The sequence below is a fragment of the Cnephaeus nilssonii genome (assembly GCF_951640355.1).
Source record: "Cnephaeus nilssonii genome assembly, chromosome: 7".
Classification (NCBI taxonomy): domain Eukaryota; kingdom Metazoa; phylum Chordata; class Mammalia; order Chiroptera; family Vespertilionidae; genus Cnephaeus; species Cnephaeus nilssonii.
In genome coordinates, this window is record NC_137078.1 from 31,779,773 (window position 1) to 31,794,736 (window position 14,964).

The window sequence follows — 14,964 nt, forward strand, 5'->3', positions numbered from 1 at the left end:
CTGATAGTGACTGACACTCAGAAAGGTGATTGTCAGTGATGGGCAACCTTTTGAGCGAAGTGTGTCAAACTTCGCCAAAAAACTGAGCATAACTCGGGTAGTGTGTCACTTTGAGGAAAAAACATTATTTCGCAAATGTTTCATCCTCAGGAGCAGCAAATGTTTCATCCTCGGCATGCGGCCGCCTCAGTGGCCGCATGTCATCAGAAATGGCTATGCGTGTCAGTGCTGACACGCGTGTCATAGGTTCGCCATCACTGGTGATTGTGGATCATCAAGAAAGAATAGTTGATTCCAATAACTATATAGGGCATGACTTTGGAAACTGTTGCTCATGCATTACTCAGTAATGACTACTCACAAGGCACTTTTTAAGAACAAAAACTGAGAACAAGGGAAAAATTGTTTTGTAATTAGAAAATTGGTTAATAATTTAAATGCTTATCCTTTTAAAAATGTTGACTCACCTAAAGTGTGAATATAAAAAATATATAAGAAATTATATACATACGAGGCCCGGTGCACAAAATTCATGCACTGGGGGGGGGGGGGGGGGCGCGCGTTGTCCCTCAGCCCAGCCTGCACCCTCTCCAATCTGGGACCCCTTGTCGGACATCCCTCTCACAATCTGGGACTGCTGGCTCCTAACCGCTCACCTGCCTGCCTGCCTGATTGCCCCTAACTGCTCCCCTACTGGCCTGATTAACACCTAACTGCTCCCCTGCCAGCCCAATCGCCCCCAACTGCCCTCCCCTGCCAGCCTGGTCACCCCCAACTGCCCTCCCCTGCAAGCCTGGTCCTCCCCCAACTGCCCTCCCTGCCAGCCAATTTGGTTCTGATTGATCGGTTTCTATGCCAGTCAGTGTCAAAAGCTCCGCCTCCTAGGCAGCCATTGGCTCCTCACAGTTGACCTAGATTTGGTTCTGATTGGTCAGTTTCTATGCCAGTCAGTGTCTCTGGGCCTATCAATGAGGCCTGATCAGAAAGGCAGGACTGATCAGCAGCCCTGGTGGAGGCCTGGAGAGAAATGGAGGCGCAGCTGCTGGCCAGGACCGTAGAGAAAGAGAGAAGCAAGTGCTGATCAACAGCTGCCACAGAGGCTATCAGACCCTGCTTCTCTCTTCAGGCCTCTGTCTGGGCCTGATTCGCAGCCCCCTCAGCAGTCAGTTCTTGGGTCACCACGCCTGCAGCCGTAGCAGTCAGTGCTCAGTCATCATGGCAACCCAGCACTGACTGACTTCCTGTTGGTCGAGCCTTCAGTTGTAACAGATCCATGGTTTTTATATATTAGGATATGTAAGGAGATACATATATCCTGAGAGAGAGAGAGAGAGAGAGAGAGAGAGAGAGAGAGAGAGAGAGAGAGAAGGAGAAGGACAAAGGAATGAAGAAGGAAATTTTCCTTCTTTTGGGGACTTCCACCTATGGCTAATTACTTGGGCACATAGATAGTCGTTGCTATTTTGGGAGCAGAGTGAATAGGGAAGTTAGTTTTGCCATCTCACACAGCTATGCCAGTTGATGACACAATGTTATTGAGTAGCTCTTATGTGCTAAATACCCATTAACACAAATATTTACCAAATTTATAGATAGATATCATTGTCATCACTTTATAGATAATAAAGGAACTCAGTTTCTCAAGATTACCCAGGTCTGATTTTTCTGTTACACAGGAGCTTCTTGATGCCAAGGCACTAGAAACAGCTTTTATATTGTATGGTTCCCTAAAAACAGCCACCTGGAAGTGACACAGTGGAAGGAATCAAGAAGCAGCTAAATTTTACAGCATGTCCTATGCAAAAACTCAACCTCAGTGATACTTAAACCACTGTCCTGCCTTTTGCCTCACACACATCTCAGCTTATCTGACAGGAATAGCAAAGTTCTAGCTCAAACTAGAAAAAATAAATATCAAGAGCCTGGCCGGTGTTGCTCAGTGGTTGAGCGTTGACCCATGAACTAGGAGGTCATGGTTCCATACCCAGTCAGGGCACATGTCTGGGTTGCAGGCTTCATCCCCAGTGGAGGGTGTGCAGGAGGCAACCCATCAATGATTCTCTCTCAGCACTGATGTCTCTCTCTCTCTCTCCCCTTCCCTTCCTCTCTCTGAAATCAACAAAAATATATTTTGGGGGAAAAAAACTAACAAGAGACCTTCTATCACCCACACTCTACCGAAACTGGAATTTTTAAGTAGTTCCCAAAGCAATGTCCAACAAAATCCAAACAGCTCAGGTTTATTTCATTACTACAGAAACTCATTTCCAGCCCCTACAAAAACATGTCATAAAACATCAAGTTTAAAATAATTCTGTGAGGGTTTTTGCCTATTGGAGCAGCCTTCACCACCTGTGTCTCAGGAATGCCCCTGGGAGGACTTGAAGAGCAGGAACTGGACAGGACTCAGACTGGTGCTGCTCTCACTTGAGCATCTGGTGAGAGCAAGTGGGAGAAGCCCTCCCATCCACGCTGAACACAGCTTCTCCACCAGGTAAATGGCGTTTTAGGAGCATGTGGAACTTTTCTTGCTTCACAGTGACTTTGTGATATGTGGATAATTATGTGAGTGTCTTTTAAACCAAAACCTTAACAATTATAATATCTTAATTTGTAAATCATTGATCACAAGATGTATTAGCCATATAGTCATAAGAAAAAAGTCTTCGGCTTTAACTTTCAAATACTTCTCGGATTTTGCACCTCTCCCACTAGAGGGCGCTCTGATTCTACATGGAGTGGCCTCACCTCTAGAGAACAGCTTTCTGCTCATGGGTTTATTTTTCAAACTTTATAAAAGTTAAGACAATTCACTTAAATCTTCCTTTTGTTTTCAAGGTTAGGGCCACAACTTCAAAATATTCACAACTGCCCTGGCTGAGTGGCTTAATTGGTAGGAGTGTTGTCCCATACACCAAAAGGTTGCAGGTTCGATTCCTGGTCAGGGCACATGCCCAGGTTACAAGCTCTTTCCACAGGAGGGGATGTGCAGAAGGCAGCCAATTGATGTTTCTCTCTCATCGATATTTCTGTCTCACTATCTTTCTCCCTTCTTTTCTCTCTAAAAAAATCAATAAAAACATATTTTTAAAAAACACAAAACAAAATAAAACATATCCTCAGGTGAGAATTTAAAAAATCTATAATAAGCCCTGGCTGGTTTGGCTCAGTGGATAGAGCATCAGCCTGTGGACTAAAGGGTCCCAGGTTCGATTCCTGTCAAGGGCATGTACCTTGGTTGCGGGCATATCCCCAGTGGGGGGTGTGCAGGAGGCAGCTGATCGATGTTTCTCTCTCATCGATGTTTCTATCTCTCTATCCCTCTCCCTTCCTCCTCTGTAAAAAATCTAAAATAATAAAAGTGTAATATGCTAATTAGCCCGGTCAGCCTAACGACCTTCTGGACGTCATTCCAGATGTTCTTCCAGACGAAGCTGCGGCAGCGGGGGGCTGAGGCAGAGGTGGTTAGGGGCAATCAGGCAGGCAGGCAAGCATTACGGGTGATCAGGCAGGCAGAATGGTTAGGGGCAATCAGGCAGGCAGGCGAGTGGTTAGGGGTGATCAGGCAGGCAGAGTGGTTAGGGGCGATCAGGTAGGCAGGCAGGTGAGCAGTTAGGAGCCAGCAGTCCCGGATGGTGAGAGGGATGTTCGACTGCTGGGATCAGGCCTAAACCCGCAGTTGGACATCCTCCAAGGGGTCCTGGATTGCAAGAGGGTGCAGGCTGAGCTGAGGATGCAGGCCAAATTTCATGCATCAGGCCTCTAGTACATAATAAAAATAGTCCCAATTTTCTTATTTCTGTGACTTCCCCAGCACTCGGAGTCTGTAACAGGGTGGCTTCTGGTCTTGTCCTGCTTTGTGCAAGGCATTCCCTGGCTGATTTGAAAGGATCTGCTTGACCCCAAGAACCCCTCACTCCTCACATTCCCTACCACAAGGGTGGAACTCTGCTGACCAAGTCACTGATGCACCAGCAAACTGTGGCAGCTTTCTCTCTCTCTCTCTTTAAAGTTCTATTAAGCCCTAACCACACTCCCCTTCATTATGCAATAGAGCAATCCCTAGAAAGCTGTGTGGAAAAATGAATTCTTAAAATCCAGGTCTGTGTATCCTTTGATGTGCACCCTGAGTTCAGGGATGCTTTCCCACTGATTTGGCAATGGAACCCCAAGTTTAAAGCCAACATTCCCAGAGTCCAGTTCACTCACCCCCCCCAATTCAGTGCCACACAGTCAATGTTCTTAAAAACACATGCATTCTCCAGGGAACCAATCGATTAAAGGAAAGGAGTAAATGAATCCTTCTGTTAAAAATAGAGTTTGTGACTCTGGAATTCTGACCTAAGATGTTCTCTCTGTGGGGTTCACTGCCAGTCACGCACACATCCACTAACCACAGGAGAGCCTACCATGTGCCAGGTGAGGTATTCCTCTCTGTTCAAATATGACCTCATAAAAGAGGCCTACCCCACCCACCAGGATGTTATGGCACTTTCTCTTCCCATGTCTTTTTTTTTTTTAATATATTTTTATTGATTTCAGAGAGGAAGGGAAAGAGAGGTAGAAATATCAATGATGAGAGAGAATCATTGATCAGCTACCTCCTTCATGTCCCACACTGGGGATCAAGCCTGCAAACCGGGCTTGTGCCCTGACCAAAAATCAAACCATGACCTCCTGGTTCTAGGTCGACACTCAACCACTGAGCCACACCAGCCGGGCTCTTCCCATGTCTTCTTTTTTTAAAATATATTTTATTTTTTACAGAGAGGAAGGGAGAGGGATAGAGAGTTAGAAACATTGATGAGACAGACACATCGATCAACTGCCTTCTGCACATCTCCCTACTGGGGATGTGCCTGCAACCAAAGTACATGCCCTTGGCTGAAATCGAATCTGGGACCCTTCAGTCCGCAGGCCGATGCTCTATCCACTGAGCCAAACCACTTAGGGCTCTTCCCATGTCTTGATGCATTTTTCATCAAGCTTCTCACTAACTAATACTAAATATATTGTGTATTTGTTTCTCTTTCCTCCTCTATATGTTCAGTGTTTTCTCAGGAATCTCTGCCTCTCGCTACCCACCAAGCACTAAAACGTATTCAGTAAATGCCTGTGATGAATGTATCAACCAATAACAACAGACCATTACAACATATTCAAAGAAGAATTATCATAGATGCCCATTTCCCCTGCTGTCACCTGTCCAAGTCACCTGCATCACATGCCTGGACACCAGCTGTCCCACAGCCTCCTGCTCCTATTCTTGCCCCAGCTCACTTTCTGTAGACACCATGGCCAGAATGGTCTTTTCAAAATGTAAAGCAAATGGTATCACCCTCTTCTTCTAACCCTCAAATGGTATCCTATCAAGGAATTATAATAGACAAATATGCAAATTGACCGCACCTTCACTATGCCCAAGCCACGCCCACCAACCACTCCACGCCCACCAGGAAACTGTTGCAGGGACGTTGGGGTGTGGCGGAGCCCAAGGCCGGGAAAGCCTCGGGCACCAGAGGGGAGCCTGCACCGATCGCAGGAAACCACCGGGGGTCGGCTCCTGCGATCGGTAGCAGGGACGCTGGGTGCCGCCGAGCCCAAGGCCAGGAAAGCCTGGGGCGGAGGCTTTCCGGGCCTTGGGCATCAGCAGGGAGCCTGCACCGATCGCAGGAAACCACCGGGGGTCGGCTCCTGCGATCGGTAGCAGGGACGCTGGGTGCCGCCGAGCCCAAGGCCAGGAAAGCCTGGGGCAGAGGCTTTCCTGGCCTTGGGCACCAGTGGGGAGCCTGCACGGATCGCAGGAAACCACTGGGGGTCGGCTCCTGCGATCGGTAGCAGGGACGCTGGGTGCGGCCGAGCCCAAGGCCACCGCCCAGGGCCAAGCCCCGACCCTGAAAAAGGCAGAAGGCGGTGGCCACAGCCAAGGCCTGGGTCCCTGGTGCCGGCAGAAAACTGGTGCAGGCAGCCAGGTGAATGAAGGTCTATTGCACGAATCTTCGTGCAAACGGGCTACTAGTCAAGGAATAAAACCCAAACCCAGGTTCAGGCGCTGCCTGCCAATTTTATCTCAGACCACATTGGCCTTCTTCCTGCCCTCCTCACTTGCCAAGCTCATTACCAAGAGCCTCTGTAATTCTTCCTCTGCTGTAAAGGCTCTTTTCTCCCCTGCCCCAGCTTTGTATAACAAGCTCTATCATTAAACTCTGTCTTAGAGAACTTTTATCCATAGGTTCCCTGACATTCTAAGTCATCTAACACTGCCATCACTACCATTTCGGGCACATCAGCCTCCACACCACAGAAGAAAGACCTTCTGTTCCAGTCAACCTGAGCAACTCATTGTTCCCTGGGGTCAGAAGCACAAGCTTCCTCCAGGAAGGCCACCTGGTCGCAATCCCTCCCCTGCCAGTTGCTCAACAGAAGCCTTTAGATGTGGTACTTCCATGGTCTGCTTCCTTTTCTTATTTTTAAACTAGAGGCCCAGTGCATGATTTAATCATGCACCTGGTGCACCAGCGGGCTGGCTGTCCGCCGGTGCCCCAGGCCTTCCGAAAGCCTCCGGCGCTGTGGAGGCTTTCAAAAGGCCTTGCGCCGGAGCAGACAGCCGGCCAGGTCCCCCGCTTTGGCCTTTGATCGCGGGGGACCTGGCCGGCTGTCCGCGGGTGCCCCAGGCCTTCCGAAAGCCTCCGGCAGCCATGGCACAGACGCTGGCCCAATCAGCTACCCCGGCCACCCTGAGTCCCGCCCCCTGCGCCTCCTGCTGGCCCAATCGTGGGCGTAGCAGAGTGATGGTAATTTACATATTACCATTTTATTATGTAGGATGAAGTAATAATAGTACCTGCCTTATGGGGTGAAGATTAAGTAAATCACACCTGTAAAGACACTGTCATAGTGTTCACTAAATATTAGCCAGTATTATTGCTTCTCCTTTCCTCACACTGTTCCTTCTATCTGAAGCCCTTCCCCCCTCATTGACTTTGCCTTAAACAGTCCTCAAAGGCATAACTCTAATTCAACTTTCTCCATGTACTTTGACCAATGCACATTGATGCCTTCTGTCTCTCTCATGTTTACCAGTCCCATCACAAATTTGGTGTTTAGCTTGTTGGTTACCTTTTCAAGCTATCTTCTCTATTTCAATGAGATTGTACGTTTCTTGAGGGGCAAGTGCTTTGTCATAAGTTGTATGAGTCCCAGTGAATGAGTGGCTAATAAAGGTTTGCTGTTTTTTATGCTGAGTTCAGCACTACTTCTTCACGCAAAATTGTTTTTCTTTTTTTTCCAAGAATTTCACATGATATAACCAAAAGGATGGAGAAATATCTAAATCATCACTAGGAAGCAGTATCATTGCCAAACAGCCATTTATTTCACAAAACACCATAATAAGAATTTTGCTTCCTTAATTCAGAGAGGGGAAATATCAAATCAGTCCTGACCACTACAGGTCTGCAAATTCAATCAAAAGGGTGGAAAGAGAAGCCTTAGCTAGAAGTACTCTGTCAAAGCAACATTGTGGCATGACATAAAACTCATCTCCATGAGAACTAGAGACGGAAAATACAAAGACATTAAGGAATTACCTACTAACTGCGTGTCACAGTTCCCATATAATAGGCATTTAATAAACTTTGCTGAATTAGCAAATGAATGAATGATGAATGGACTTTTCTGATAGAGAATAAATATTTGAAATGATTCTCAATCTTTTAAAGAACTATATGTGAGGATCACCATTTTCTTACAAAAACTTCTTTTTTAGTCTTTGTCAGAGATAGGAAATAGGACTGGGTGGACCACTAATGTGACCTACCCCAGCATTTCTTCTACTTTTATGTATTATTGCCTAGATTTCAACTGTGATGTAAATTGAATCAGGTCTATACACAAGGAAAAAGATACCTATTTCAAAATATATATTCTAAAAATGTTAGCTCTCTTATAAGACCTTAATTGTAACATTAATGTCCTAGTGTTGTTTCACACAATTGCTTATATACCAGCTAGCTTTTATTTCTTCAAATTTAATTGAAATCCAAAGAATAGTCTCAATGTAGTGTACAGAAATATAGGACATTGATGAGCAAACCATCTGATACTTACACTCCCTTTACACTTTCTGGATCCCACAATAGGAGGCAGTGAAGAAGCTTTCTGACTGTGAAAACAAATTGCAATTTAGAAATATAAGTGTTATTTACAAATAATATACAAGGCAATACAATTGTCATCCCAATTTGTCATCCCAACCTGTAAGTCAACTGTTTACTGATATCAGTGTTTCACAAAAGTATTACATACATACTTTCCCAATTTCACAAAGACCGCCATAAAATTTCAAAATTCCATTCCAAAAGATGTTTAATATTTTTTTCTGCATACTATTGTAATTGATACTTACAATAAACTTTTAGTACCACATTATATTCTTTCACAGCATTTTTATTTAATTCCCTGAATTTTCCATATGAATTTCAAAGATCATTTCTCAAGCTGAGTAATGATTTTGCTAAATTGAGTTTAAAACAATAAATTTATCTCTCTTTTTAAACGCCTATGCTGTCTGCCTCTGATAGGAGCTCAGAATGGTAGCACACTGACATTTATATTCAGGGGCTTTCTAAACCAGTCACTCTTGTCAAAAAATAAAAATCTCTTCAACTATAGGAATGTTGTTTCGCAGATGTCTATATTATTAGAAAAAGATTTATTCTGGAACTCAACTGAAACTCTGTAAATAAGAGGATACAGAGATAAAGTAATCTTACTAATATGCCTGAGAAAGGTCACCATGAGTTAGAGTTTTCCCACTGCCATCAATTACACACTGAAGCTAACAACAGACTAATCCAGTGTTGCTTGGCAGGCTGTGGAAGGATTTGATTTCATGGATGGGTAAGGATGGTTAGCAATAAGTCTGCTGGTGAGTAATTCTAAAGTGCTGGAAAACCATGTGCTCTTGCATACGTTAAACAACATCCCTAAAATTTGGTTTCATCTAATACTTATCTAGAGACCCTCAGCTAAGCTCTCCATCAGGCTTCACAAACTGTGAATTAATGGACAACATATTGGTGACATTCTTCTCTGTCTTTACAAGCATCATCCACCCTAGCAGAGAACCACCAAAAAATTCCGTTTCCAATAGCAAAGTGGTCACGGAATATCTGTAGATTGCAGTAGAGGTAGGTCCTGGGGCACTGTGAGCAAGCTGAAGGGAGGGTCTCAGCATGTGCCAGGGACCAGGGCTCCTCAGGCATGCCTATAAGGTCCAGCTACTTGGCTGAAATAAGGCATCTTTCACCAATATATGACATTTCATAGAGAAAAACGGTCCACAGTGCATTATGAGTAATTACATTGTCATCTATAAAATTTTGCATATATTAACTATAAAAGCAGTTAATCTATTTATTTTGCACAAGTGGAATTGTATTGTTTTTATATTTTACAGTTATTATTAAAAGGTGTATAAAATATTATGGGTTTTTTTAAACACCTTTAGATGTTTTATATGCAGCAGCTGAAAAATTACTTGATCCAGCTAAACAGTTAAGAGATTCTTAAAACTTCTAACAATGTATGCTTTAAAGAAGCTAATTGGCCTGCCATTGTGGCTCAGTGGTTGAGCATCGACCTATGAACCAAGAGGTCAAGGTTTGATTCCTGGTCAGGGTACATGCCTGCATATGTACATGCTCCTGCTCAATCCCCAATATGGAGCATGCAGGAGGCAGCCAATCAGTGATTCTCTCTCATCATTGATGCTTCTATCTCTCTTTCCCTCTCCCTTCTTCTCTGAAATCAACAAAAAATTTATATTTTTTAAAAAGAAGCTAATTGCCATGTATCTTCTTCACAAGAGTCTTTATATTTGTTATAAAATCATAAATGAATAGCAAAAATACATATATAAATAGTAAATAATATACTATTTAGTCTTCCATAGATTCCCAAAAATTATTGTGCAATAGATCTCAATCTCCAATCATGGCAAAAAAAACAAAGGTCAGTGTATATCATATATGCTTTGCAGTCTAACTGATAAACTAGATTATGTAAAATATACCAGTGGTCAGCAAAAGACTCAATGCTACTTCAAGTGATAACTATAGTATGAGAAGTAAATGAGGATGAAAACTTACCCATAAGACCTTCTCATGGTTGACTTGTCAAAAAGTAATTCACTGTAAGGCAATTTCTTAAACTTATCTCTGCCAACAGCCACATAAAACTGTCCGTTCTCCAACTCTGTCCCACTTTCAACCAGTTTTCCTTCTAAAGTATAAAGTCTGCCAAAATATGAAGGCCAACAATTAAAATTTTAACAAGCATTGAGAAAACTGCTTAAAATTACAAAGTAAATAAAAACATTCTGTTCTTAATTTGGCTCATCTGTTACTATCCCAATTATTGAATTACAAATGCCTCAAAGTCTAGCTGTTTCCAGATCCACAGCTATGCTGCCTTTTCATTTCTTGCTATACAAGTTAATTACAAATTCTGGTCTTCCTATTTTGAAGGAAAAAGAAAGAAGAATGTCCTTCCTTTGCTTCAAAGACAAGAAATAATTAGATTCAACTAAATGCCAACGTTATAATGCAGACACAGTTGCTAACTAGCTGCACAGTGTTTCATCCCAATGAAATGACAATCTAATATGATATCCCCTATGGCTGCCATATTAAGATTTTAGAGGGGAAGATTTAACTGATACAGAAAGTGGTGCCTTAAATAAAGCCCAGCTTCTGTTGAAGTTTGGTTGTTCTATTTACATTTAGTAAGTACTTTTACAATTTATTTTCTTAATTTACTTGTCAGAATTATATGCCTCCTAAAGCATTCTGTATATGAGCAGCCATCAGATTACATCTAAACACACAAAACTGGGTCAGAAAACAAGAGGTTGAGAGGGCAGGAGGTGAAAGAACCCATTGCCAGTATTAATGATGCAGAACCACATAACATTCCTGCTTCTTTCTTTTTTTCCCCTGCCTTCCCTCATCTTCCCAGAATAGATTTCACAAGAACCTCCCTTTACTGTAAAACTGCTGCTGCAAACTACAATTAATATGTTACTTATTCAAAGAACAGTGATAATTTTGTAGACCATTTAAAGTATCCAGAGAATTTCTTTAAAGAACAGGGGAAAAAAAGCCTACTAGGAAACTACACAGAAAGACAATGCAGATATTTGAAGGTTATAAACAAGAGCAACTAGATAGATTTCAAGAAAATCATTCAAAAATTCTCCGGCTTCCTATACTGCATAATAAAGGTTAGTAACTTTGCAAAGGAAATGAAAAGTCCATTGACCTGTCTGCTTGTTTACTGATTATGTAAAAAGAAAATAGCCACCAAAATCCTGGAATGTGTTTGTGTTGAGTTAGTATCACAATCTTTTCTTTTATAACATTGTACTCCTCTCCCTACAAGTTAACACTTCACCCAGGGTTCTGGTTTTCTTGCCTTAACCTAAACCAGGGTTTCTGAACACTGTTTGGACAAGACTATGCTCTGTGGAGAGGTGTGGAGGCTGTCCTGTGCACTGCAGATAACAGCACCCTTGGCTTCTACCCCCTAGGTCAGGCGTCCTCAAACTACAGCCCGCGGGCCACATGCGGGTGATTTGCCGTTTTGTTTTTTTACTTCAAAATAAGATATGTGCAGTGTGCATAGGAATTTGTTCATAGTTTTTTTTTAAACTATAGTCCGGCCCTCCAACGGTCTGAGGGACAGTGAACTGGCCTCCTGTTTAAAAAGTTCGAGGACCCCTGCCCTAGGTGGTAGTAGTAGCTGGCCCATTCCCAGCTGGGACTACAAGAAATGACTCCAGACCCTGCCAAATGTCCTCGACGGGGAGACTTCCCCTGGTTGAGAAGTATTGGCTTAGACCCGGACATTCTTCTTTCATTTTCATTCAAAATAGGAAGATCAAAATTCATAATTAACTTTTATAGCAAGAAATGAAAAGGCAGCAGAGCTGTGGATCTGGAAACAGCTAAGATATGACTGGTTTCCTCTCCAGGTGGGAAAGAGGTCCTGCATAAGTCCTAGCCCATGATTTCAGCCTTTCTTTATATGACTCTTGTTGACCTGCTTTCTTCTTTTGCTACAAAGACAAGAAATATAAATAGAAAGTTGAACCAATTTTTATGGAATGCTTTTCATATATAAATAAATTGATGTGCAGTGTAGGATCTAACTGTAAGATTTTTTAATGTTCCCTTAAGGAAAAATGGGCATATCCCAAGTCAACAGCAACCAAATTTTACTCGTATTTGGCATTATATTAAGAATGAACTTTCTCTAAGTATTCAAATGTTCAGGGACATATAACTATATTTTCTTTCCTATATTTGTACTTGCATAAATTTTATTTCTGTGTATGAATTTGTTCATATCAATATATGTATGATTAGGTATATCTTGGGCATGCAGTTGTGTATATAAATATATTTTTATGCTTTATATTTTTTATTTAGTGGGCTTATATTTATGTATATGTCAAAAGACACAATTATATCTTAAAAAAAAATCAATATATAACAACTAGAGGCCCAGTGCACGAAATTCGTGCACTCAGAGGGGGGTCTCTCAGCCTGGCTTGTGCCCTTCTCACAGTCAGGGAGCACTCGGGGGATGTCCGACAGTCAAACGTCCTTAGCACTGCTGCGGAGGCAAGAGAGGCTGCACTCGCCAGCCGTGAGCCCAGCTCAGGGCTTCTGGCTGAGCAGCACTCCCCTTGTGGGAGCGCACTGACCACCAGGGGGCAGCTCCTGCATTAAGCCTCTGCCCCAGTGGTCAGTGCACGTCATAGCAACTGGTTGACTGGTCGATTGTCTGCCCCCTGGTGGTCAGTGCACGTCATAGCAAGCAGTTGAGCAGCCTTAGCATATTACGCATTGATTGGTTGAATGGCCAACGGGACGACCGGACACTTGGCATATTAAGCTTTTATTATATAGGATTGAGATCTGTCTCACTCCTCATCCCAAAATGAAACCCAGAAGGATCTAAGTTTCAAATGAAATTTAAAAGTACCAGACAAAAACATAGAAAAATATTTTTATAATCTTGGAGTGAGAAAGACCTAAACTAGTAATAAAACTTAATGATCAAAAGAAAAGATTGAAAATTCAACTGCATCAAAACTCAACATGTCTGTATGCAAAAAGAAACATAAGCAGTATCAAAAATACAGACTGGAAATATATTTAGAACATATGACAAAGGGCCAATTTCCCTAATGTGTAAAGAATGCCTTCAAATCAATAAGACAAATATGCAAAGGCCATGACAGATAGTTCATATGTAATAGAAGATAAATATTGGCAGTTATTCAGAGAATAACTTAGCAATGAAGAGCACAGGCTCTGGAGTCATACAGCCCACTAATTTGGTTGAATCCAGTCCTGTTAGTCACTATCTACATAATCTTGGGCAAGTAAGTTACCCCCTCTGTGTCTCATGTTTCATTAAAAGAGAATAATAACACTACTTACCTCATAGGATTGCTAAATTAAGTTAACAAGATAAAGCACTTGGAATAATGCATTGCACTAAAGAAATGCTCAATGGGTGTCATTATTGTACATTAAATAAATAAAAATCAACACAAATAAAATAATACTTTTACCCAACATGAATGAAAAGACAAAATATTAATTTCACAGCACAGATGAGAGTATGTAAAACAGGCCCTCAAGCACTTTTAGTGAGAGTGCAAGTCAGTACACATTCTTTGGAAGACAGTTGGCAGTATCTATCAAAATCTAAAATGCATTTACCAATAGACACAACAATTCCACTTCTAGACTTTATTCTGCTGATAAACTCTATTTATATGCAAAGACATGAACATGCAATAGTGAAAGGTTGAAAATAATCTCAGTTTCCATCAAGAGTAGACTATTAAAATAGATTAGGGCACACTCATAAAATGGAATATTTTGCAGTCATTAAAAATAATACGATAGAGCTATTTATGCTAATAAAAATCTCCAAGATTTGTTGTTACAGTAAAATGGGGAATACCTATAATACAGTAAACAATAAAATAGTCTAAAAAATAAGGTATGTTTATATATTTATTCATGTGTGTATGTGTGTTACCCTTTGTGTTTTTTAAAAATAAGAGATTCACAGGCTTCTGTATGCATGGAATATTTCTAGAATAATGCTGGAAAGAGGAACTGGGGAGCCCAAGGGGAGAGAAATGGTTTTTATTTATATCTTTTGTCCTGCATGAAATATTTTTTACCACCGGTGAAGTTTTGCTTTCAATTATATTTATATACTAAATATATATTTATATATACCTAGTTATATTTAAAACCTAAGTGGCTGCCGAAACCGGTTTGGCTCAGTGGATAGAGCGTCGGCCTGTGGACTCAAGGGTCCCGGGTTCGGTTCCGGTCGGGGGCATGTGCCTTGGTTGCGGGCACATCCCCAGTAGGGGGTGTGCAGGAGGCAGCTGATCGATGTTTCTCTCTCGTCGATGTTTCTGGCTCTCTATCCCTCTCTCTTCCTCTCTGTAAAAATTCAATAAAATATATTAAAAAATAATAATAATAATAAAAATAAAACCTAAGTGGCTATGAAACTATATATATTAATATATGTGAATATGTATACACATTAAACTGAAAGACATAATTATCTTATGAAATGTGTCCATAGGTAGATATATAGAAATGAAAATGGGCAGAGTATAACTTCTTGAAAGCAGGAGTATGTTCTACCAGTGGAGTATGTTAGAGAGTTTGGGATAAAGACAAAACTCAAGAACAACCAGAAAACTCTTGATTAGATTTCAAGTCTTTGTGTATATTCTTAATATGGTCTGTACTTGTATATATTATTTGTAACCCTCCCACCTTTAAGGAACTAAATAAGTGAGCCTCCATCAAGGAATAATTTCATAGGCTTCACAATTTAAAAGCCATGACTTTAATC

At 41.7% G+C, this 14,964-nt stretch overlaps 1 protein-coding gene across 3 annotated transcripts in view; it reads right to left on the reverse strand.

Moving 5' to 3' along the window:
* DCDC2 (doublecortin domain containing 2) overlaps nt 1–14,964 on the reverse strand; it is a 172,602-nt gene that overhangs the window by 102,839 nt on the left and 54,799 nt on the right. For all 3 annotated transcript variants that reach the window (XM_079776599.1, XM_079776598.1, XM_079776600.1), the window contains 2 exons: nt 10,152–10,298; nt 8,110–8,164 (listed from right to left, as the gene is read on the reverse strand). In XM_079776599.1, the coding sequence (XP_079632725.1) occupies nt 8,110–8,164; nt 10,152–10,298 (202 nt within the window). The remainder of the gene's footprint in view (nt 1–8,109; nt 8,165–10,151; nt 10,299–14,964) is intronic.